Raw genomic sequence first — 25,060 nt, 5'->3', positions numbered from 1 at the left:
GGCACAGCCCCGGCGGCCTGAGGAACCTTCAGGCCTCTGTTGTTGGTCACCACAGAACCGAAGAGGAACCGAGGACATGGTGAGTGGGTCCCTCTCCCCCTTACTCTCCCTGTCTGACTGACTTTCTTTGCCACTTTCCTTCCTCGAGTTCCCTTCCTTCACCTGCCCTTTCCCACCTGCATCCTGAGCTCACACTTGGGGGTGGGTGTGGGTGGGGCTGGGTGTGGGTGTGGGTGTGGGTGGGGGAATGTGGCCAAGGACTAAGGGGAGTTATGGGAACCACAACAGCCTCAGAGGGCTGGAGACTCAAGACAAGGGAACCTTGGAGTTAGCTCTCCTAAAGGAAGCGGTCTAGAAGTTGGGCTTGCTGATTGACACCTGTGATCTGAGCCCTCAGGAGGCGGGAAGCAGGGTGCTGCAGTTCAAGGCCAGCCTGGGCTACGAGAGTGAGTTTCAGCCTAGCCTGAGCTACACTGTGAGATACTGTGTTAAAAGACAAATGGGTTGGAGATATAGTCACGAGTGAGTGCTTGGGCTTGAGGGGGGGGGGTCAGGGAATGCTGGAAGCCCTGGGTCCAGTTACCAGCACCCCACCAAACTGGGTGCTGTAGTCCATATAATCCCTGCACTTGGGAGGGAGGTAGAAGCAGGCGAGTTGGAAGTTCAATCTTACATAGTGATTTTGAGGCTAGCCTGGGCTACGTGAGACCCTGTCTCAGAAAAGCAACAACAACAACAAATTGTTTGCTAACCACTCAGGGTGGTGGCAGCTCATACCGGCTATCCTAGCTCCCAGGAGGCTGAAGCAAGGAGGTTTGAGAATTTGAGGGAAGCCTAGGCAACTTAGTAGCAACCCTGTCTTTAAAAAAAAAAAAAGGAAAAATATCAAAAGAATCAATAAAGGAAGGAAGGAGGAGACAGTTGCAGACATTGGTTGGGGTTGTGGCTCCCTGAGTTCCAACTCCTAATCTGACAATAAAACTGCCAAGTAGAGGCTGGGTGGTGTGTGTCACCATGCCCTCCAGGGAAAGCCTTAGAGCCTGGCACAGTGCCGCGTGCCTTTAATCCCAGCACTGGGAGGCAGAGTCAGGAGGATCTCTGTGAGTTCCAGGCCAGCCTGGTCTACAGAGTGCGTTCCGGGACAGCCAGGGCTATAGAGTGAGACGCTGACTGGAAAAAAAAAAGTAAGTAAAGATATCTAAGGGAGGTCAATGTTAGGAGTCTTTTTTTTTTTCCCGAGATAGGGTTTCTCTGTGTAGCCTTAGCTGTCCTAGACTTGCTTTGTAGACCAGGCTGGCCTTGAACTCACAGCGATCCGCCTGCCTCTGCCTCCCGAGTGCTGGGATTAAAGGAGTGCGCCACCACGCTCCGGCTTCAATGTTGGTAGTCTGAACAGCCAGCTTGGAAGAATGGTTATTACTGGAAAAGTTAGAGGGGAAACTGACACCCAGGCAAGAACATTGATTTTTGGGGTCCTTTTTAATGGTTAGGGGAAGAGTCAGACAGCCTAGGGTCTGAGTCCAGGTCCCGCTAAGCTGGTCCCTTTTTTACACCTGGGCCCTGAACTTGGGGGTGTGGTGCTAGGACAGCTGCAATTTGGCACCACTGTAACGGAGGAGATGATCTTGCTTCATCCACACAAAAGGGGAAACGGAAAACTTGGTGACCAGGGAGGATACAAGCTTTCTTCATCCCTCGGTCTCATACAATCCTCTGCGTTAGCCCAGAGCAATTGGGGTTTCCAGAACAGGGCGGACCAAGACCTACTACTCTTTTTCCTTTCTACACAATGTTCCTGAGAGCTACGTCACTCTACTGACCTCTGAACTGTAGAGTCTCTGATTTGGGCTGGGGTGCGGTTCTGGATTCTTGGACTAGTATTCTATAGCCATTCTAGGCAGGGGCTCTACTACTGAGCCACACCCCAGCCCCTCACTGGGGGATTCTAGGCAGGAGCTCTACCACTGAGCCACGGCCCCAGCCCCTCATTGGGGGATTCTAGGCAGAGGCTCTACCACTGAGCCACACCCCCAGCCCCTCACTGGGGGATTCTAGGCAGGGGCTCTACCACTGAGCCACACCCCAGCCCCTCACTGGGGGATTCTAGGCAGAGGCTCTACCACTGAGCCACACCCCAGCCCCTCACTGGAGGATTCTAGGCAGGAGCTCTACCACTGAGCCACACCCCCAGCCCCTCACTGGGGGATTCTAGGCAGGGGCTCTACCACTGAGCCACACCCCCAGCCCCTCACTGGGGGATTCTAGGCAGGGGCTCTACCACTGAGCCACACCTCCAGCCTCTCACTGGGGGATTCTAGGCAGGGGCTCTACCACTGAGCCACACCCCCAGCCCCTCACTGGGGGATTCTAGGCAGGGGCTCTACCACTGAGCCACACCTCCAGCCTCTCACTGGGGGATTCTAGGCAGGGGCTCTACCACTGAGCCACACCCCCAGCCCCTCACTGGGGGATTCTAGGCAGGGGCTCTACCACTGAGCCACATCCCCAGCCCCTCACTGGGGGATTCTAGGCAGGGGCTCTACCACTGAGCCACACCCCCAGCCCCTCACTGGGGGATTCTAGGCAGGGGCTCTACCACTGAGCCACACCCCAGCCCCTCACTGGGAGATTCTAGGCAGGGGCTCTACCACTGAGCCACACCCCCAGCCCCTCACTGGGGGATTCTAGGCAGAGGCTCTACCACTGAGTTACATTTCAGTCCTTGATCTTTTAAGACAGATGTCACTATTTAGCTCAAGATGGTCCTAATTACATGTTTCTCCTCCCTCAGCCTCCATACAGCTGGGATTATATGTGTGCACCACCGTGGCTAGCTCCTAAACATAAATGTTTCTTACCTCTTTAGAGTGAGTAGTTTTTAATATTGTGACTAAGCATGGACTGAGTGCTTGTTGCATGTCAGTTCTCTTGGTAAGCACGTTAGACTTACTGCATAGTAAACTACCACTATGGGGGCTATAGGATTTGCATGTACTCCAAGGGTACCAGAGCCATTTTAACAGATGTGTACGATCCCAATGGGAAACTCCATCCCTTGTTTGTCTTTCAGAAAGGGTCTCTTTAACATAGGTCTGGGTGTCCTGGAACTCTCTGTGTAGATGAGGCTGGCCTCAAACTACCGCCAAGATTTAAAAAAAAAGATTTATTTATTTATTTATTTATTATTTTTAAAGATTTATTTATTTATTATGTATACATATTACATTAGAGATGGTTGTGAGCCAACATGTGGTTGCTGGGAATTGAACTCATGACCTTTGGAAGAACAGTCAGTGCTCTTACCCTCTGAGCCATCTCTCCAGCCCTATTTACTTATTATGAATACAGTGCACATTAGATCACATTATAGATGGTGGTGAGCCAACCATGTGGTTGCTGGGAATTGAACTCAGGACCTCTGGAAGAGCAGGCAGTGCTCTTAACTTCTGAGCCATCTCTCCAGCCCCGCCCAGATGTTTTGATTAAAGACGTCACCACCACACCTGGCGTCACATTCATTAGGTAGTATAGCTTTTCAAAGAGAGGGCTCCTGGGATTCCTCCCCCCACCTCTGTTTTTTCCAAAAGAGAGGATTTGGGAGGCTTTCTAACTTATCCAGAGCCTCATTCCTTTCATCTGTGAAGTGGACATGGCCACAGCAGCAGCCCTATGTATGAAATGAGATACTACTTGAAAAGAGTAGTTGAAAGCTGCTCACAGCTCCATACCTGTAATCCCAGCACTCAGGAGATAGAGGCAGAGGGTCAGGAGTTCAAGGCCAGCCTGGGCTACATAAGGCCCTGTCTCAGCCGAGTATGGTGGCGCACACCTTTAATCCCAGCACTCGGGAGGCAGAGGCAGGAGGATCGTTGCGGGTTCGAGGCCAGCCAAGGCTACACAGAGAGACCCTGTCTTGAAAACAAACAAACAAAAAAATCCAACCTCCCAAAACACACACACACACACACACACACACACACACACACACACACACACATACTTGTGCACAGAAGTGCAAAGGAAGAACATTCTTCCTTTTGTAGGAATATGTTTTGTGCATTGCCCATTGTTACCTACTATTTTAAAACAATTTCCCTAGATACTGGAGATCTTTTTGTATCCATTCATGAAACTTCCTTCTTTTAACACTTGCGTAGCACTTTGTTGCCTGGAAGCCATTGGTGACTTACTCCTTTTTTGCTGAATACTTTGGTTAGTTCCAAACTTCTTCTTATGTTTCTTTGTTTGTTTTTTGTTTTGAGACAGAATTTTGGTAGCCCAGGCTGGCCTCAAACTCAAGATCCTCTTTGCCTCAGCTTCTCAAGTGCTGGGATCACAGGTGTGTGGCACAGCCAGGCAGTGGTGGCGCACCCCTTTTAATCCCAGCACTCGGGAGGCAGAGGCAGGCAGATCGCTGTGAGTTCGAGGCCAGCCTGGTCTGCAAAGCGAGTCCAGGACGGTCAAGGCTACACAGAGAAACCCTGCCTTGAAAAACCAAAAAACCAAAAAACCAAAACCAAACCAAACCAAAACAAAACAAAACAAAACAAAAAAAACACCCAAAAAACCAACCAACCAAGACCAAAACCAAACAACAACAACAACAAAAAACCAGATGTGTGGCACACTCAGTCAGTCTTCCCGGCTTTGCAGGGAGGCTGTGAAGGGCCAAGGCTTCCTGAGATGTTTGTATCCACAACGTCCAGGAAACCACAGAGCTTAAAGATCAGCATCTTTTTTCTCTGTCTCATGAAGTCAGAAAGAGGAGAGGATGAGGTCATGCCAGGAAGGGAGCTGATCAGCACCCAAGACTGGGAGGTGGTGGTTAGAGAGGCCCAGCATCTGAGGATGAGTCATCGAGGTAAGGATGGGGAGAGCTGGAGAACCCAGGAGAAGCCTTCCATGCCTGGCTGGAGACTTGAGAGTACCCTGAGGGGCAGAGTGTGAGGTTTCCTGTTGGACCCAGAATTAGCCCTCTAGCAACCTGAGCAAGCAAAGTAGCAAACAGAAAGATACAGAGCTGAGGACGAGCCGGACAGAGTAGAGGGAGTGGCTGGGGTTCCAGGGTTATTTTTCAAGCATTGTACTCTCTCCTTTGAAAGTTTCTGTTTTTGTTTTTGATACAAGGTTTCTCTGGGTAGCCTTGGCTGTCCTGGAACTCACTCTGTAGACCAGGCTGGCTTCAAACTCATAGATCTGCCTGCCTCTGCCTCTCGAGTGGCAGGATACGCAACCACTGTCTGGCTTGAAATATTTTTAAATTATAGAAAAGTATGAGACGAGTAAAAGAAGTCTTAGTTATCTTCTTTTGTTGTTGTTATTTATTAGGGGGTCTCCTTGTATAGCTCAGACTGGCTTTCTACTTAATGCATATAGCCCAGGCATCTTTTTTTGTTTGTCTGTTTGTTTGTTTTTTTCAAGACAGGGTTTCTCTGTGTAGCCTTGGCTGTCCTGGACTCACTTTGTAGACCAGGCTGGCCTCGAACTCATAGCAATTCGCCTGCCTCTGCCTCCCGCGTCCTGGGATTAAAGGCGTGCGCCGCCGCCGCCGCCGCCGCCGCCGCCGCCGCCACCACCACCGCCTGCCTGATAAAAGATATTTTAAAGCAGCGGTTCTCAATCTGTGGTCATGACCCCTTTGGGATTCGAACAGCCTCTTCACAGGGGTTGCCTAAGACCGTTGGAAAACACAGAGATTTACGTTATGATTCCTAATAGTAGTAAGATTGCACAGTTGTTGAAGCAGGGACAGTAATTTTACGGGTGGGGGCCACTGCAGCATGAGGAAGTGTGCTAAAGGGTCAGGGCATTGGGAAGGTTGGGTACTGCTGTTTTTTTTTTTTTTAAAGATTTATTTATTATGTATACAGTATGCATCAGATCACATTATAGATGGTTGCGAGCCACCATGTGGTTGCTGGGAATTGAACTCAAGACCTCTGGAGGAGCAGTCAGTGCTCTTTACCGCTGAGCCATCTCTCCAGCCCCGAGTGCCGCTGTTTTAAAGGAAAGTCGCAAACCCACAAGACACCCATCCCTGCTGTCAGTGGCCCACGTTGCCCAATGCACTTATGCATCATGGTCACAGCTGTCACCCTGGGAGAACCCGACCAAATGGGGATGCCGACCACAGAACAAAGCTCCACTTCCAGCGATGAAGGTTTTTTTTTTTTTTTTAAATAGATGACTAGCCGGGCGGCGGTGGTGGTGGTGGTGGTGGTGGCGGCAGCGCACGCCTTTAAGCCCAACACTCGGGAGGCAGAGGCAGGCGGATCGTTGTGAGTTCGAGGCCAGCCTGGTCTACAAAGGGAGTCCAGGACAGCCAAGGCTACACAGAGAAACCCTGTCTCAAACAAACAAACAAACAAACAAACAAACAAACAGATGGCATTTCCCTGCCTTCATTTCAGCTTTGGATTTTGGTCCAAATTCAGGGCATGCATGCACCTGTAATCCCAGCACACAGGAGGTAGAGGCAGGAGGACCAGTACTTTGTCATCTTCAGCTACATGATGAGTTTTGGGACCAGCCTGGGATACAATGACAGAAAACCAGTGACAAGGAAGTAACAACAACAATGACAACATTATTATTATTATTATTATTATTATTATTATTATTATTATTATTGTTTGTTTTCCCAGACAGGGTTTCTCTGTGTAGCCTTGGCTGTCCTGGACTCACTTTATAGACCATACACACATCCACATGCTTGCACACACACGCACACACATATATAGTTAAAAAAAAAAATCAGCTGGGCATGGTGGCACACACCTTTAATCCCAGAGCTCAGGAGGCAGGGGCAGGTGATCTCTGTGAGTGTGAAGCCAGCCGGTCTACAGAGTGAGGACTCCGTCTCCACAGCATCACCCTCCCCACAACCCTCGCCCCCAGAAAATATTGAATTGAAGCCCAGGTAGAGCCGGCCTTGCCTGTACTCTGAGGGTTTGTACCGCTGTAGTAGAAGGGCTAGCGGGATTTCGGGGTTCATTCGGGGCTACAGGGTGAGTTCAGGGACCAGTTTGCATAGCTTTACAGATACCCTGTCGCAAATGAAAAAGAAGCCGGGCGTGGTGGCGCTCGCCTTTAATCCCAGCACTTGGGAGGCAGAGGCAGGCGGATCGCTGTGAGTTCGAGGCCAGCCTGGTCTACAAAGTGAGTTCAGGGCAGCCAAGGCTACACAGAGAAACCCTGTCTAAAAAAAGAAAAGAAAAAAAGCAAATGAAAAAGAAGACAAACTCCGCTGGTTATATAGGCCTTCAGGATCCTCACAGCAGAGGGGAGGAGACTCAGAAAGATGGGGCAAGGCCCCAGTCCCCTGGGAAGGCATCCGCCTGCTCACGTGCCTCCTCTTTGCTTCCGCTTAGGACATAAATAACAGTACCCGGGACTACAGCAATTATGACGACCTTAGCGTGACCATAGACTTTGGGGTTCCAGTGGATGGCACGCCCCCTCCGCCTCAAAAGCAACCTGGGGATATTGCAGCCCTGGTCATCTACTCAGCCGTGTTCCTGGTGGGAGTTCCCGGGAACGCCCTGGTGGCTTGGGTGACAGCCTTCGAAGCCCGGCGCACCGTCAATGCCATCTGGTTTTTAAATCTGGCGGTGGCCGACTTCCTCTCGTGCTTGGCGCTGCCTGTGCTGTTCGCGAACATTATAAGAGATAACGACTGGTATTTCAGCTCCCAGGCCTGTAGGATCCTGCCCTCGCTCATTCTCCTGAACATGTACGCCAGCATCCTGCTCCTGGCCACCATTAGTGCGGACCGCTTCCTGCTGGTGTTCAACCCCATCTGGTGTCAGAAGTTCCGCGGGGCTGGCCTGGCGTGGACTGCCTGCGGAGTGGCGTGGGTCGCGGCGTTGCTCCTCACCATCCCGTCCTTCATGTTCCGGCAGACCTATGAGGACAGGTACTCAAAGAAGACGATATGTGGGGTTCACTACGGTGAGGGTCACACCATGAAGGAGAAGGCTGTGGCCATCCTGCGCCTAATCATGGGCTTCGTGTGGCCCCTGCTCACTCTCAGCATCTGTTACACTTTCCTCCTGCTCAAAGCCTGGAGTCGCAAGGCCACTCGCTCCACCAAGACGCTCAAGGTGGTGGTGGCCGTGGTTACCTGTTTCTTTGTCCTCTGGCTGCCCTACCAGGTCACAGGGACGATGATGGCTTGGCTGCCCACGACCTCACCCACCTTCAAGAAGGTACAGAGGCTGGACTCCCTCTGTGTGGCCCTGGCCTACATCAACTGCTGTGTCAACCCTGTCATCTACGTGGTGGCCGGCCACGGTTTCCACGGGAGACTCCGCAGGTCACTCCCCAGCGTCATACGGAACGCGATCTCAGAGGACTCCGTGGGCAGGGACAGCAAGACTTTCACGCGTTCCACAGTGGACACGAAGAGTCAGGCTGTGTAGAGAGAGATGCCACAACGAGGACCAACGACCACGACCGACCTAGCTGTTCCTTTTCTAGCCCCGCCCCCTTCCCTTCCTTCTTCCTCTCTTCTCTTTGCGTGTTTAATTTTATGCAACTCTCCCTAAATTGCCCTGTGACTAGCCTTGAGCTTAGGGTCCTCAAAAATGCTGGGGTTCTAGGTATTAATTCCTTTGAAGAAAAACACCACATTAAGATATTGGTGGTGGTGGTGGTGGTGGTGGTGGGGCTGGCGAGATGGATGGCTCAGCGGTTAGGAGCACTGGCTGCTCTTCCAGAGGATGTAAGTTCGATTCCCAGCGCCCGCACGGCAGCTCCCAACTGTCTGTAACTCCAAGACCTGACACTCTCACACAGACATACACGCAGGCAAAACGTGAATGCGCAGAAAATAAAAATAAATAAAGTAAAAAAAAAAAAAAAAAAAAAGACAAGCACTTGGCTTTCTTTCTGAGGCAGGCCCTTGTGACGTTGCTCACCTGCAGCGGCTGGGCAGATACACGTGTAATTCGTGAACAAGAGAATTTTGGGTTATTCATTTATCCTCTTCCTCCTCCTCTTCCTCTTCTCCCTCTTCCCTCCTCCTCCCTCCTCCTTTTCCTCCTCCTCTTCCTCCTCCTCCTCTTCTTCCTCCTTCTTATTTAAATGCCACAGGGGATTGAATTCAGTGCTCTCGGATACCACTCAAATAAACTACCACTGAGCTATAGTCCCAGACTCCAGGCTACCAGCAGTCGTTCACCCTTTCTTTCTTTTCTTTTTCTTTTCTTTTTTCTTTTTTTTTAATTTGAGCCGAGGTCTCACGTAGGCTGGTCTGGCCTTGCATTTCAGATCCTCCTGCTCACAACCCTCCAAGTGTTGTGATTGTAAGCCTGTGCCACTGTGCCCAACCCATCCTTTATTTCGACAATTTTGTCTTCTCAGGAGTGGAATCTGGTGGAATCTGACACATCCAAAGCTTTGTAAAAACAGATATGTGTGGCTTACATGATGAAGTATTTCTTTTTTTTTTTTTTATGAAGTATTTCTTAAAGGTACAGAAATATGTCATTTACTTTTTTTCGAGACAGGGTTTCTCTGTGTAGCCTTGTCCTGGATGGACTCGCTTTGTAGACCAGGCTGGCCTCGAACTCACAGCGATCCGCCTGCCTCTGCCTCCCGAGTGCTGGGATTAAAGGTGTGCACCACCACGCCCGGCTTCATTTACCTTTTAAGCATTTATTTATTATTATTATTTTATTTATTTTTTGCTTTTTTGAGACAGGGTTTCTCTGTATTATATTGGCTGTCGTGGACTCACTTTGTAGACCAGGCTGGCCTCGAACTCACAGAGATCCACCCGCCTCTGCCTCCCAAGTGCTGGGGTTAAAGGTGTGCACCACCACCCCTGGCTTATTTACTTATCTTATAGGGCATGGTGCTGGGTAAGTGCCATGACATATGTGTGAAGGTCAGAGGACAGCTTGTTGGAGTGGTTTTCATCTGTGGTCCTGGGAATTGAACCCAGGGCATCAGGCTTGGCCATAGGCGCCTTTAGCTGCTGAGTTTTATAGTTGGCCAGAGATGTGCTGTTCTGTTTTGGTTTTGTTTTTTTTTTTGTTTTTTCTGAGACAGGATTTCTCTGTGGAACAGCTCTGGTTGTCCTGGAACTCACTCTGTAGACCAGGCAGGCCTCGAACTCGAAGAGATCGGCCGGACTCTGCCTCCCAAGTGCTAGGATTAAAGGCGTGCGCCACCACGCCCAGCTGAGATGTACTGTTTTATAATGTGTGCTTTCAGCTTAGGGAATTGTGTGTGCAAGAATGTGTGTTGGCTGGGAACATAGGTACCAGTGGTAAACATCAGAAGTATTAGGCAAGCGGGGGGAATGGGTTTGAAATTTCTGGTTAGCACATTAAAAAAAAAAGTGAAAAAAGAAAAATGGAATAAGAAGGGTGCAAGTCGGTATTCCAGCATGTCGGAGGCTCAGGGTTGAGGATGCAAAGTCAGCTGGGGTTACCCGGTGAGGCTCGTGTCTCACAAAAACCCGACCAAACAATAAATAAAGTAAAATGCTGGAGTTTGGCTCTGCTAGGTCCTCCTTTCTTCCCAATGGACACGTGACCCTTTCTGTATGGTGACACTGACCTCACGGAATTTTCAGAAGCTACGTTGTCCTGGTATTTATATTTTATTTTATGTTTGTTTGTTTGTTTTGAGGCAGGATCTCTTTACATAGACCTGGTTGTCTTGGAACTCACTGTATAGACCAGGTTGTCCTGGAACTCACTATATGGACCAGGCTAGCCCTGAACTCACAGAGATGGGCCTGCCTCTGCCTCCTGAGTGCTGGGATTAAAGGCGTGTGCTACCATGCCCAGCTTTATTCTATTATTATTATTATTATTTTATTATTATATTATTATTATTATTATTATTATTATTATTATTATTATTTTGGATGGCTTCTATGGGGTTGAAACTCTCTCTCTCTCTCTCTCTCTCTCTCTCTTTCTCTCTCTCCCCTCTCTACCTCCCTCCCTTTCTCCTTCTCCCTCTCTCTCTCTCTGAGATAAAAATCTCATGTAGCTGAGGTTATATAGCTGTTTTTTCTCAGCAATCTTCACATCTGTCTTTCCACAGCTGACGCCCTCACCTTACCTCCCCCCCCACGTCCCAGCTGAGGCCCTCACCTTGCTCCCCCACGTCCTAGCTGTTCCTCTACAAACCTCTTCCTTTCTTTGCTTCTGCATTCCAGGAAAAACCACACTGGCCACTTGCTCACCCAGGCCTTTCAGCTCACCCATCACAGACCCAGCCTCCTTCCTACCACAGTCCTGGTGGCCCCAGGTCCTGTCTTCTCCCTCCCCCCCCCCCCCCCCCCCCCCCCCCCCCCCCGCCGCAACTCCTATTCTGTCTTCTTGCCAGGTGTGCCCTGATCCTGGGAGTGCTTTACCCCGGATCTTTTCCCCTGGCCACTTTGGAGCTTCCTGGTTCAGAGAGTAGCGAATCACCTCCCTCCCAGCCCCATCCAGAACGTGATGCTTTTTAAAGATCTGAGCCTAGTGTGTTTGTTTTTCTCTGTGTGTGTGTGGGGGGGGAGGTGGTTACTAGAAAGATGGACCAGTGTTTAAGAGCACATGTTATTTGTTTAGAGCAGCGGTTCTCAATCTGTGGGTCACGCCCCCCCCCCCTTGGGAAACCTCAAAATATTTACATTACGATTTATTTATTTATTTATTTATATTTTGGTTTTTCAAGACAGGGTTTCTCTGTGTAGCTGTCCTTGACTCGCTTTTGTAGACCAGGCTGGCCTCGAACTCACAGCCATCTCCGCCTGCCTCTGCCTTCCCCGCGCGCTGGGATTAAAGGCGTGTGCCACCACGCCCGGCCTTACGTTACGATTTATAACTAGCAAACTACACTTATGAAGTGGCGATTCCAATAGTTTTATGGTTGGGGTGGGGGTGGGGTCACCACATCGCGAGCAACTGTATGAAAGGGTCGCAGCACCGGAAGCTTGTGAACCACTGTTTTGGAGGGTCTGGTTCAGTTCCCAGCATCCCTGTCTCCTAATGGTCTCTCATGGTCTCCATGGGTACCAAGCACACACATTGTGCACACCTATATATGCAGGCAAAACACCCATACATATAAAATAAAAATAAGAATTTAAGAAAAGCGCTGGTCCCCGCATAGTATGTTTCAGTGGTAGAGCCCTTACCTAACATGTATGAGGCTGTGGTTCAGTCCTCAGCATGGAATAAAACCCTCAATGGAGCCAGCCATGGGGGTGCACGCCTTTAATACTAGCACTTGGGAGGCAGAGGCAGGTGGTTCACTGTGAGTTTGAGGCCAGCCTGGTCTACAAAGGGAGTCCAGGACAGTCAAGGCTACACAGAGAAATCCTGTCTCAAAAAACCAAGAAAAACAAACAAACAAAAAGACATACACACACACAAAAATAACAACCCGGTGTAGTGGCCAGCTAAGGCTAACACAAAGAGGCCCTGTCTCAAAAAACCAAAACACTAAAACAAAACAAAAAAGAACTACCACCACCACCACCAACAAAAACCACAAACAAACAAAAAAAAACTCCTCAATGGTGGTTGGGTGTAGCCTGTAATCCCAGCACTCCAGACATAGAGGCAGGCAGATCTCTGGGAGTTTGAGGCCAGCCTGGTATACATAGTGAGTTCCAGGTCAGCCAGGCGTGCATAATGAGACCTGGTTTCAAAACAAAACAAAACAAACCAAACAAATGGATGGGCACACACACACACAAACACCACCAACCTGCTCGGTGGCACATGACAGTGATCTCAGTGCTTAGGAGGTAGAAGCAGAAGGCTGCCTCAGTGAGTTTGTGGCCAGTCTGGGATACATGAACCCCTGTGGGAAACCAAAACCAAACCCCAAAACAACCAACCAGCTGGGCGTGGTGGCACATACCTGTAATCCCAGCACTCAGGGAGGCAGAGGCAGGCGGATCTCTGTGAGTTCTACAAAGTGAGTCCAGGACAGCCAAGGCTACACAGAGAAACCCTGTCTTGAAAAACAACAACAGGGCCTGGAGAGATGGCTCAGAGGTTTAAGAGCACTGGCTGCTCTTCCGAAGGTCCTGAGTTCAATTCCCAGCAACCACGCGGTGGCTCACAGCCATTTGTGATGAGATTTGGTGCCCACTTCTTATATGCAGGTGTACATGAGGGCAGGACATTGTAGACATAATAAATAAATCTTTAAGAAAAAGAAAAACAAGGCCGGGCGTGGTGGCCCACGCCTTTAATCCCAGCACTAGGGAGGCAGAGGCAGGCGGATCGCTGTGAGTTCGAGGCCAGCCTGGTCTACAAAGTGAGTCCAGGACAGCCAAGGCTACACAGAGAGACTCTGTCTCGAAAAACCAAAAAAAAAAAAAAAAAAAAAAAAAAAAAAAAGAAAAGAAAAAAAAACAAAACAACAACAAAAAGCCAAACAACCAAAAACTGGTGTTGCATAATTATAATCCCAGGGTGGACCTCTGTGAGTTCTGGCTACATAGAGAGACTCTGTTTCAAAAACAAAATAAAACAAAGAGAAAAGCTAGCGATATGGCTCAGTGCTTTGAGAGCACTGGCTGCTCTTCAGAGGACCAAGGTTTGGTTCCCAGCACCTGCATGGTGACTCACAACTGTTTGTGGCTCACAACCGTCTATGACTCTAGTCCCAGGGGATCTGATTGATGCCCTTTCCTGGCCTCCACAGGACACACACACACACACACACACACACACACACACACACACACACACTCATGGACCAAAAGTGGCAAAAATAAATAATTTAGGAACGGACATACGACAGGTGATGGCCAGAGAGGGGAGGTCAGGTAGTGACCCCAGGCGGCTTGGGGTTAACCAACCCTTCCCAAAACAGAAGTTGGCAGAGAGTCCAGGGGATTGCTAAATGTGTGGCCTGAGGAATCTGCTCTGTCAACAGACTTGAAAAGGGGAAGTGACCAGGCAAGGAAGTGAGCCGAGAGCTTGGCGGACTCTAGTGTGTTCTCTCCCTTCCCCCGGCCCCAGCCTTCTGCACCCTTGGGTCTTGTGCGCCCATCTGTTTCTTCAGATGCAGGGCTCCAAGGCCTGGGGCCAGAGACTTCCCTTGTAACGGTGACCTCCGGGAGCTCACATCTGGGGAGCTATGGCACTACCTTAGAGTTTTCTGGGATAACATGCGAGGGGTTGGAAGATGGCACAGTGAATAAAATGTTGGCCATTCAAGCATTGGGACATGTGTCCCAAACCTGGACTATGCATATTCCTAGTACAAAGCTAGGCATGGTGTCTTGCATGAGTGAACCTTAGCATGGGGGGAAGAGGAGATACGTGGATCTCAAAGGCTTGCCCCCGGCCAGCCTAGGTGACTCAGTGAGCATCTAGATCCCATTGATAGCCTCGGTCTCAAAAAGCAAGGTTGAAGGAAAGGGAGGGGCCTGGGGAGATGGTGCGAAGGTGTGTGCCACCATTCCCAGCAGCAAGTCCTCTTAACTGCTGCTGAGCCATAGCTCTAGCTTTTGCTTATGTATTTTATTAACCTGAATTTATGTGAGGTAACATTTTGATATGTGATCAGCATAAAAATATCCTTGAGTCCAAGCATGTGGTTCAGTGGTAGAGCCCCTGCCTAGAATCCCCCAGTGAGGGGCTGGGGGCATGGCTCAGTGGTAGAGCCCCTGCCTAGAATCCCCCAGTGAGGGGCTGGGGGCATGGCTCAGTGGTAGAGCCCCTGCCTAGAATCCCACAGTGAGGGGCTGGGGGCATGGCTCAGTGGTAGAGCCCCTGCCTAGAATCGCCCAGTGAGGGGCTGGGGATGTGGCTCAGTGGTAGAGCCCCTGCCTAGAATCCCCTAGTGAGGGGCTGGGGGCGTGGCTCAGTGGTAGAGCCCCTGCCTAGAATCCCCAGTGAGGGGCTGGGGTGTGGCTCAGTGGTAGAGCTCCTGCCTAGAATCCCCCAGTGAGATCCCTCAGTGTCTTGGTTACTTTCCCGAGCTATAATAAACTACTATGACCAAAAGCAATTTATGGAAGAGTTTAATTTGGTGTATGGTTCTAGAGGGTTGGTCAACAAAAGCTAGAAGGCATGGCAGCAAGAAGGCCATTGATCATATTTCCACCCACACAGAGAACACAGAAGAAGGACACAGAAAGTGAGGTGAGAATATAAATCTGCAGAGCCCACCCCCAGTGACCTAATTCCATAAGCTCCTCAAAAGACTCCAGTAGCTAGTCAAATATAAGAGCTTATGTGGAACATTCCTCATTCATTTAATAACAGGCAGTGAGGAGTCTAGGGTTCAATGGCAGAAATGAAGAATTTGAAGACTTAATGAAGGAAAAAACATATGAAACCACCAAGTGTTTTCCATTGTACCCTTAGAATGTAAGACTTTAACATATTGTGGAGGAGCTCTACCACTGAGCCACGCCCCCAGCCTCTCACTGGGGGATTCTAGGCAGGGACTCTACCACTGAGCCACGCCCCCAGCCCCTCACTGGGGGATTCTAGGCAGGGGCTCTACCACTGAGCCACGCCCCCAGCCCCTCACTGGGGGATTCTAGGCAGGGGCTCTACCACTGAGCCACACCCCCAGCCCCTCACTTGGGGATTCTAGGCAGGGGCTCTACCACTGAGCTTCGCCCCCAGCCCCTCACTGGGAGATTCTAGGCAGGGGCTCTACCACTGAGCCACGCCCCCAGCCCCTCACTGGGGGATTCTAGGCAGGGGCTCTACCACTGAGCTTCGCCCCCAGCCCCTCACTGGGAGATTCTAGGCAGGGGCTCTACCACTGAGCCACGCCCCCAGCCCCTCACTGGGGGATTCTAGGCAGAAATTCTACCACTGAGTCATCTTCCTAGGTCCTCAGTAGTAGATTCTTGGAAGATGCTCTACCATTGAGCTACACTTTCCACCCCGCTAAAGTCCAGCTTTATCAGGTCCAGGGTGGAAACTGGGACAGGATACAAAATTCAGCATTCGCTTTATCTCTTAGGCTGTGGAACTGATGGCTCAGACAACTGGTCAGGACAGATAAAAGAATAAGAAAGAGAGGAAGAAGCTGAGTCTAGTAACTCTAGTTTGTCTCCAGTAACTCTGGACAGGCTGTACTGCCCTTAAGGATGAAAACTTAAACTGCCTAACTTTTTCCTGAAGCCCCGCCTGTGAAAAGCCGCTTCTAGCCAAACTGCTGGGGGTTGTGAAAAGAAAAAAAAAAAAAACTCTTCCATCTGGGAATTAGCTTTCTCATTAACAGGCCTCTTTGCAGAGATCTATGGTAGTCTAGAGCATGCCTGCTTGTCTCAGAAAGTTGATGTGGAGCCCTGAGTCTGTTAACTTATTTGTCAACCTCCAGGGGAATAAGAAAAAAAAGAGAGATAGACAATAGATCACTCACAGGCACACAAACATTCAAGAGAGAAAAGGGATGAAGCAAATGGCCCCAATAAAACTTTATTGCCCTTATTGTATTTCTTAGACCCTGAGCAAAAGCTCTCTGCGTCAGAGAAAGAATCACTTCGCAGTCAAAAGGATTTATCACAGACACAGACAATGCCATTACAATGGGTAGGATTTTAGTGACGACTATGTGTTTTATGTGTTCAGTACTAAGATAAACATTTCCTTTTTTTTTTTTTTTTTTTTTTTTTTTGGAGACAGGGTTTCTCTGTGTTAGCCTTGGCTGTCCTGGACTCGATTTGTTGATCAGGCTGTCCTCAAACTCACAGCCTTCCGCCTGCCTCTGCCTCCTGAGTGCTGGGATTAAAGGCGTGCGCCACCACGCCCGGTGTAGATTCAATTTTCTTAACCAATATATTTTATTACAGCTTATTAACCAAGCGTACGTGACTTATAACCAGACTAACCGAAACAATAGGAAAAGAGGATTAAGGAACACAACAACAAAACCGTAAGGATAGCAGTTCTGAGGAACGATTTTCTTGGCACAATCAGCAGGATTTCTTCTGCTGGAACCTGGAGTAACCAGAACCCCAAATCTCAGAGCCCCGAAGCCTACTCTTGAGTAATTCTTTCTAGGAGCGTCTCGAAGTGGAGCGATGAACAGCCAAAACTATCCCAAGTCTCCCAAAGCCCCACCTCCAGTTCTGGGCTCATTTTTTTTTTTTTTTTTTGGTTTTTTGAGACAGAGTCTCTCTGTGTAGCCTTGGCTGTCCTGGACTCACTTTGTAGACCAGGCTGGCCTCGAACTCACAGCGATCCGCCTGCCTCTGCCTCCCGAGTGCTGGGATTAAAGGCGTGCGCCACCACGCCCGGCCCTCTGGGCTCATTTATATATCTCTTCCCAGAGTCTTTTCAGCTGGCAACAATCAAGCTCCCCTATGAGGTGATTTGCCTTCTAGTGGATTAACCTCACCTGTTCTCTCACGAGACCACTCCCCATCCCACACTTGGGATCTTAACAAAAACAGGTTTATCTCAACTTCAACATCCGACAGATAAACATTTCTTTATCTAGTCTTAGATTCCAAGATACAAAGTAGCCCAGTGTGGTGATGCAAGCCTGAAATCCCCGCATTGGGAGAGGCAGAGTCAGGCAGACTGCTGTGAGTTCTGGGCCAGGCTGGTCTACAAAGCAAGTACAAGACAGCTCGGACAACAAGAGAAACTGTGTCTCGAAAAACAAAAACAAAAACAAACAAACCAAGAGACAAAGTAAATTTAGAATGACAGTATGTTATGCCAAAAGCAGACAAGATATAAGGAACTATAATGAAGCAGTTTGCATTATTTATTTATTTATTTATTTATTTTGGTTTTTCAAGACAGGGTCTCTCTGTGTTAGCCTTGGCTGTCCTGGACTCACTTTGTAGACCAGGCTGGCCTCGAACTCACAGAGATCCACCTGTCTCTGCCTCCTGAGTGCTGGGATTAAAGGCGTGCGCCACCACCGCCCGGCCATTTTTTATTTATTACACAGTATTCTGTGTACACCTGCACACCAGAAGAGGGCATCAGATCACATTATAGATGGTTGTGAGTCACCGTGTGGTTGCTGGGAATCGAATTCAGGCCCTTTGGAAGAGCAACCAGTGCTCTTAACCTCTGAGCCATCCCTCTAGCCCCAAGTTTGCATTTTTTGACAGTAAAGGTTTGTACTTAATTTTGACATTTCTTGGTGGCCCTATTAGTTTCTGGGTTCATGGGCAGTTCAGAGCAACTTGCCAATATTTATGGTGCACACAAGGATCTCTGGTGCTATCTCTAGAGTGAAACCTTACCTGAAGCCACAAGGCTGCCTCAAGCCTACCTACTGGTGAGGCATCTGGAGGCCCACAAAAGTGTTTATTGGAGCTGTAAACTTTCTATCAACAGCTTTTTTTTTTTTTTTAACATTTTAACTTCTGAATCAAATCAGGAATGCCGTTATCAGGAATTAATTCATCCGAACAGTGGTGCGTCTTCCCAAAGATCCCGTAGGAGGCTTGTTCAATCAGGGCGGGTCAGGAACCAGAGAGCGAGGGTCCACACCACAGCAGAGTTTTGAGAGATACAGCAGCAGCAAAGAAAAGAAGAGGGTGTCAGAGGCTGTAAAGCAGTTCTGGGGTGCATCACGCTACAGACCTTGCAAAATACTGGATTACCTTCCAGAAAGGCCACATGTCTACTTAACGTCCCCCAAGGCAATGGCTCTCTGCACAACCCTTCGCTGGGGGATTCCTGGCAAAAAAATCTCTTTAACAACTGAGCCCCAGTCCTAGCCGTTTTATCATCTCGGCACATTTGTTGACAGGGTAAGTTTCTCACGGATCCTTGCTTACAAGGTAGAGAACACAGAAGCCTCTCAGGATGAGCAAGGCTTGGATCGCAGAACCTGCAGCTTCTTGACCCAGAAGCAACTTCCTCAAACAACATGACTTTATGCTCTAAATACCAACAGAAGAATTCATGACCACATCCCCTCAAAAACTGCTGAATGGAGAGATTCCATGGTCGGGCTTGAGGCCGGGTCTTCTTGCTTAGTGTCCTAAGCCTGAACCACATCTGTGGGTGCATAGTTTATGATGGTGGACCCGGCAGCTGGGTGTGCCTTTAATCCGGACACTTGGAAAACGCAGGGAGGCAAATCCTGTGAGTTTGAGCCCCGCCCCCCCCCCCCCCAGCAAGGCACTGTCTCAGGGCACTATCAAGAGGGCCGCAGAGAAGGCTCGATGACGGGGGACGAGCTTGTCACACAAGCATAAGGACCTGAGGTTGAATTACTGGGACCTGCATAAATGACAGGGTTAGCAGTACACGCATGTAATAGTCAGAGGGGACAGAAGCACCTTGTGGAGACATGACGCCCTACAAAAGAAAACAAGACAAAACCAAAACCAGCCACTACGGTCAACTTCCTCTGCTGTCGTTGTTATTATTATTATTTTTCCCCCTCATTTTAAATCTGTGTGCATACAGGCCTGTGAGAGTTGTAGTTTGCATATGAAGGTCAGAGGATAGCTTTTTTAAAAAATGTATTTTATTAATTTATTCATATTACATCTAAATTGTTATCCCGTCCCTTGTATCCTTCCATTCCTCCCTCCCTCCCTCCCTCCCTCCCTCCCTCCCTCCCGCTTTCCCCTTACTCCCTTCCCCTATGACTGTGACTGAGGGGGACCTCCTCCCCTGTATATGCTCATAGGGTATCAAGTCTCTTCTTGGTGGCCTGCTATCCTTCCTCTGAGTTGCCACCAGGCCTCCCCATCCAGGGGACGTGGTCAAATATGGGGCGCCAGAGTTCGGGTGAAAGTCAGTCTCCACTCTCCACTCAACCGTGGAGAATGTCCTGGCCATTGGCTAGATCTGGGTAGGGGTTCGAAGTTTACTGCACATATTGTCCTTGGCTGGTGCCATAGTTTGAGCAGGACCCCTGGGCAGAGGACAGCCTTAATTCTAGACCTTCCCCGTCTACTGTGAGTCAGAGCCTCTTGTTGCTTGCAGTGGCAAAGGCCAGGCTAGGTGGCCCGCATGTCTCCGGGGAGTCTCCCGTCTACCCTGGCTATTGCCCTAAGTGAATGCTCAGGTCCTTACATTTGGGTGACAAGCGGCCCTGTTGGTAGTGTCCCGAGACAGTGCCTTGCTGGGTAGACCAGATAGATTTCCCAACTGAAGATCTTCCTTGCTTCTGCCTCCAGAGTGCTGGAAGGGCAACCATGTTCTCCTATGCCTGTTTATGTCTTCCCATTTGACAGGTAAAAAACCGGAAGCCCAGATATGGGACAGGATTTGCTTTGTGTGTGTGTGTGTGTGTGTGTGTGTGTGTGTGTGTGTGTGTGTGTGTGTGTGTAGGTGGGGTCTTGAGACAGGGTTTTCTGGCTGTCCTGGAACCCTCTCTGTAAGACTTGGCTGACCCCGAACTCAGAGGTCTGCCTGCCTCTGTCTCCAGAGCGCTGGGATCAAGGCCGTGGACCACCATTGCATGGCAGAACTTTTGCAGTTTTATATTCCCCGGAAGCCTCAGGCCCTAGGCTCAGCTTTCTTGAACTTTCTGAGTAGAGGTAATTCTGGGCTCTCTTCCTTACACCATTTGAGGAAGGAGAAAAAAAAAAAATCTTTAAGAGTCTGTGGCTGGCAGGCAGGGAAGGAGTGGGTCAGCAGGCAGCTTGCAGAAGTTTAGAGCCTTTTAGGGTGGAGGGCGGATGGGTGGGAGGTGGTTTTAGCTCTCTAGACCTTGCCGTTCAAAGTCCACAACATGAAGCTGATGTTGGTGAGATGACGTTGGGGACGCTGTCCAGCTCTCTACACTTCAGGCCTTTCCCACCTTTCTGTCTGGGGGTTAATTTGTGACTCACTGGAGGAAGACAAGACAGATACTCCCCCTGGGGCTAGGAGGAGGCCACGCCTGCTTTTCCTGGCTAAAGAAGGTTTCTCAGGGCCCTCAGAGAATCCCGTAAGGAGCCCTGGGAACCGGGTTGGATTGCTGAGACTCAACGAGCTACTGTCCCTGGTGGAGAGACCCTGGGCCTCCCAGAAGCTGCTGTGGCCCGGCATTGTCTTAGGGGCATTTAGCCAATTGGAACCAGTTGGAAGAGGAAGGTAAGGAGGGAGGCATAAGGGAGGGAGAGAGGAGTGGAAGGGGTTCCTGATTTTGGCTTCTTACAATCTTGGAGTCAGAATTAGAATTCCAGATGGGATATTTTATTTTATCTTTTTTTTTTTTTTTTTTTTTTTTTTTTTTTCTGAGACGAGATCTCAGGTTGCCAAGGCTGACCTCAAACTCACTATGTAGTTGAGGGTGATCTTGAACACCCGATTGTCCAGTCTCCGTCTCTAGAGTCCTCAGATTGCCAGGCACGAGGCATCACACACAGGTTATGCAGTGCTGCGAGTACACCACAGGACGTCCAGTTATGCCGGGACAGGCACTCTCCTAACAGGGCCACATCCCCAGCCCTTCAGATAAGAAATCTTATCACCACAGCTGGTACTTGGTACGAAGCTGATACTTGGTAATAGGGCAGCCCAGAAGAAAATGTTCATTCGGCCTCTCTGCCAGGAATTCCCAGAGGTTGGGCCTAGTCCTTTAGAAGTCAGAGTGTTTTGTGAGCAAGCCCTCTGACTCTAAAGTCCTGTTTCCTAAGACAACAGGGGTCACTTTAGACAGAGGTGTGTGAGTGTCAGAACTAGGTGACCTCTGGGGCTTCCTGTGAGCCGAGCACTTTCCACAAGGTATTCTTGAAGTCTGGTTCTGGCCATAGGAATATTGCCAGTGGGACTCCCCGTGGCATTTTTGTATTACTTTTTTTCTTTAAAAGTATTCTATTGGCGCACGCCTTTAATCCCAGCACTCGGGAGGCAGAGGCAGGCGGATCACTGTGAGTTCGAGGCCAGCCTGGTCTACAAAGCGAGTCCAGGACAGCCAAGGCTACACAGAGAAACCCTGTCTCAAAAAAATGCTCAAAATATTTTATGATTCTCAGCTATTATTAATTAATTAGTTAACTCGTGTGTATGTAGTAGCTCAAGTGTGCGCCTTTCTTTCTTTCTAAATTGCATTTATTTATTTATTGCACGCACACGTGGGCGTGTGTGCCACCGCCTGTGTATAGAAGGCAGGACTCTCCCACGAGTGTTCTGGGAAGCAAACTGAGGTCGTCAGGCGTGCTGGACGAGCACTTTGTCACCCTCAGCCCCGCCCCTATGCGGCTCCTTAGCCCCCTTTAGGCTTGTTTCCTTAATTCATTCTTTCATGAGCCAAATACCGTATGAGCTCCAAGGAGTGAACCCAATGCCAGGAACACATTGGAGCTCACGTTGGGTGGAGCCCAAGTTCTGGGAAATTGGGATAATGCAATCCTCTGGCCGAGGATGGGTAGGGCAGGCATTTCTCAAACAGAATACATGCATAGGGAACATCAGTGCGCCATCTTTCTCTCCCCTCCCCCCCACGTAGCACACTGGCCTCAATCTCACAGCTGAAGATGGCGTTGAACTCCTTCTGATTCTTCTGCCTCCATCCCTTCAGTGGTGATGACGTTACATGGATGTGTCACCATGTCCAGTTTATCCGTTACCGGGAAACACCCTTCCAACTGAATCCCACCCTCAGCCCTATCCATTTCCTGGTTTTCAGAGACAAGGGTCTCATGGTATATAGCCTAAACTGGCCTGGAACTTGCCATGGAGACCAATCTGGCCTCACGCTCATAGCAATCCTCCTGCCTCAGTCGCCTAAGGGTTGAGGTTTCAGGAATGTATCCCATGCTGTTTCCCCCCATTTTTATTGCATTTTTAGCATACAAAATAACATGTTTCATTATGATATTTATATATGTATGTATTTGAGATTTGTTCATATTCACCCCCATCGACTTCTCTTTTCTCATCAGCATTATTATTATTATTATTATTATTATTATTATTATTATTATTATTGACAGAATTTCCTTTCTCTTTCTTTCTTTCTTCTTTCTTTCTTTCTTTCTTTCTTTCTTTCTTTGAGACAGGGTTTCTCTGTCCTGGACTCACTTTATAGACCAGGTTGGCCTCGAACTCACAGAGCTCTGCCTGCCTCTGCCTCCCGAGTGCTGGGATTAAGCATGCACCACCACACCCGGCTTGACAGAATATTTTTATAATAGCTCTGGCTATTCTTGAACTCGCTATGTAGACTAGGCTGGTCTCACACTCACAGAGATCCACCTGCCTCTGCCTCCAGAGTATTGGGATTAAAGGAGTGTGCCACTATGCCCTACTTATAATTAAAAGTGGCAATTTGGGGCTGAAGAGATGGCTCAGTGGTTAAGAACATGTACTGTTCTTTCAGAGGACCTGAGTTAGGTTCCCAGCACCCACCAGGCAGCTTACAACCCCCCATAACTCCTGCTCTAGGGAATATGATGCCCTCTTCTGGCCGCCCCCATAGGTAACTGTACACATGCGGCACACACTTAAACAGATAAATGCTTATTCTTGCATTAAAAAAAAATGCTGGGTGGTGGCGGCCCATGCTTTTAATCTCAGAGGGCAAGATACAAGTGGATATATGTGAGTTAGAGGTCAGCCTGGTCTACAGACTGATTCCAGGATAGCCAGAGGCTACACACAAAGAAACCCTGTCTCAAAAAACTAAAAACTAACTAACTAACTAATTAGGGGCTGGAGAGATGGCTCAGAGGTTAAGAGCACTGTTTGCTCTTCCAGAGGTCCTGAGTTCAATTCCCAGCAACCACATGGTGGCTCACAACCATCTATAATGTGATCTGATGCCCTCTTCTGGCATGCGAGCAGAGCAATGTATACATAATAATAAATAAATCTTTAAAATAATAAATAAATAAATAAATAAAAATTGAGAGCCATGTGTGGTGGACCAAGCTTTTAACTCCGGCACTTAGGAGGCAGAAGTAGACAGATCTCTGTGAGTTTGAGGCCAGTCTGTCTATTTACTAAGTTCCAGGCCAGCCAGTGGTACCCGCCGTAAGGCTGTGTCTCAAACAAAACAAAACAATGAAGTAGCAGTTTGGGAGCAAGATGACTCAGTAGGTAAACGCACATGCTGCCGAGCCTGACAACCAGATTTGACCCCCCTGGACCCCATGTGGTAGAAGAAGAGTGCTGATTTCCACAAGGTGTCCTCTGATCTCCAACGGGAGGTGTACCATGCAAGCATGCAAAAGTGTCCATTTGTAATCCCAGAACCAGAGAGTAGATAGGAAGGTCACTTGTCCTCTTTGGTCCGTCTGTTGGGCCAGTTGGCAAACCTGAGGCTCAGTGAGATACCTTGTCTGAAAATGATGTGGAGAGCTGGAGGGTGTGGCTTAATGGTAGAGCCCCTGCCTAGAATCCCCCAGTGAGGGGCTGGGAGTGTGGCTCAGTGGTAGAGCCCCTGCCTAGAATCCCCCAGTGAGGGGCTGGAGGCATGGCTCAGTGGTAGAGCCCCTGCCTAGAATCCCACAGTGAGGGGCTGGGGGCGTGGCTCAGTGGTAGAGCCCCTGCCTAGAATCCCCCAGTGAGGGGCTGGGGTGTGGCTCAGTGGTAGAGCCCCTGCCTAGAATCCCACAGTGAGGGGCTGGGGTTGTGTCTCAGTGGTAGAGCCCCTGCCTAGAATCCCCCAGTGAGGGGCTGGGGGTGTGGGTCAGTGGTAGAGCCCCTGCCTAGAATCCCCCAGTGAGGGGCTGGGGACGTGGCTCAGTGGTAGAGCCCCTGCCTAGAATCCCACAGTGAGGGGCTGGGGGTGTGGCTCAGTGGTAGAGCCCCTGCCTAGAATCCCCCCGTGAGGGACTGGGGTGTGACTCAGTGGTAGAGCCCCTGCCTAGAATCCCCCAGGGAGGGGCTGGGGGTGTGGGTCAGTGGTAGAGCCCCTGCCTAGAATCCCCCAGTGAGGGGCTGGGGGCGTGGCTCAGTGGTAGAGCACCTGCCTAGAATCCCCCAGTGAGGGGCTGGGGGCGTGGCTCAGTGGTAGAGTCCCTGCCTAGAATCCCCCAGTGAGGGGCTAGGGACGTGGCTCTGTGGGAAAGAACTGAGTTAAGTGGCAATGGGAGAGAGAATAGAATACCAGGAATCCATCTTGTCTCTGTTTCAGAGGAAATTCCATAGGCTGATAGTGTCTGAGTGCAGAAACTGTCCTGGATTGTTATCAGTCGTAGCTGTGAAGGGTGGCG

The 25,060-nt window shown here is 49.5% G+C and overlaps 2 protein-coding genes across 3 annotated transcripts in view; both read left to right on the top strand.

Annotated features, from left to right (window-relative positions):
* The first annotated feature begins 2 nt into the window (after positions 1 to 2).
* Positions 3 to 9,148, top strand: C5AR1 (complement C5a receptor 1). 2 transcript variants are annotated; one of them, XM_084771012.1, is made up of 2 exons: positions 3 to 79; positions 7,371 to 9,148. In XM_084771012.1, exons 1-2 carry the CDS (start codon positions 77 to 79, stop codon positions 8,418 to 8,420), a joined length of 1,053 nt encoding a protein of 350 aa, XP_084627138.1. In that variant the 5' UTR covers positions 3 to 76; the 3' UTR covers positions 8,421 to 9,148. The 2 variants fall into 2 exon arrangements, with proteins under 2 accessions (XP_084627138.1, XP_084627137.1); XM_084771011.1 differs by lacking the exon at positions 3 to 79 and adding an exon at positions 6,140 to 6,160.
* Positions 9,149 to 20,549: 11,401 nt separating this feature from the next.
* The window catches only part of C5AR2 (complement C5a receptor 2), a 13,151-nt gene continuing 8,640 nt past the window's right edge, over positions 20,550 to 25,060 (top strand). The window contains exon 1 of the mRNA XM_084771526.1: positions 20,550 to 20,993. The gene's annotated coding sequence lies outside the window, so the exon portion shown is untranslated. The remainder of the gene's footprint in view (positions 20,994 to 25,060) is intronic.

The sequence above is a fragment of the Acomys minous genome (assembly GCF_964271855.1).
Source record: "Acomys minous genome assembly, chromosome: 20".
Taxonomy (NCBI): domain Eukaryota; kingdom Metazoa; phylum Chordata; class Mammalia; order Rodentia; family Muridae; genus Acomys; species Acomys minous.
Note: the sequence above shows the minus strand (reverse complement) of the source record. Positions and strands in the feature narration are given on the sequence as shown.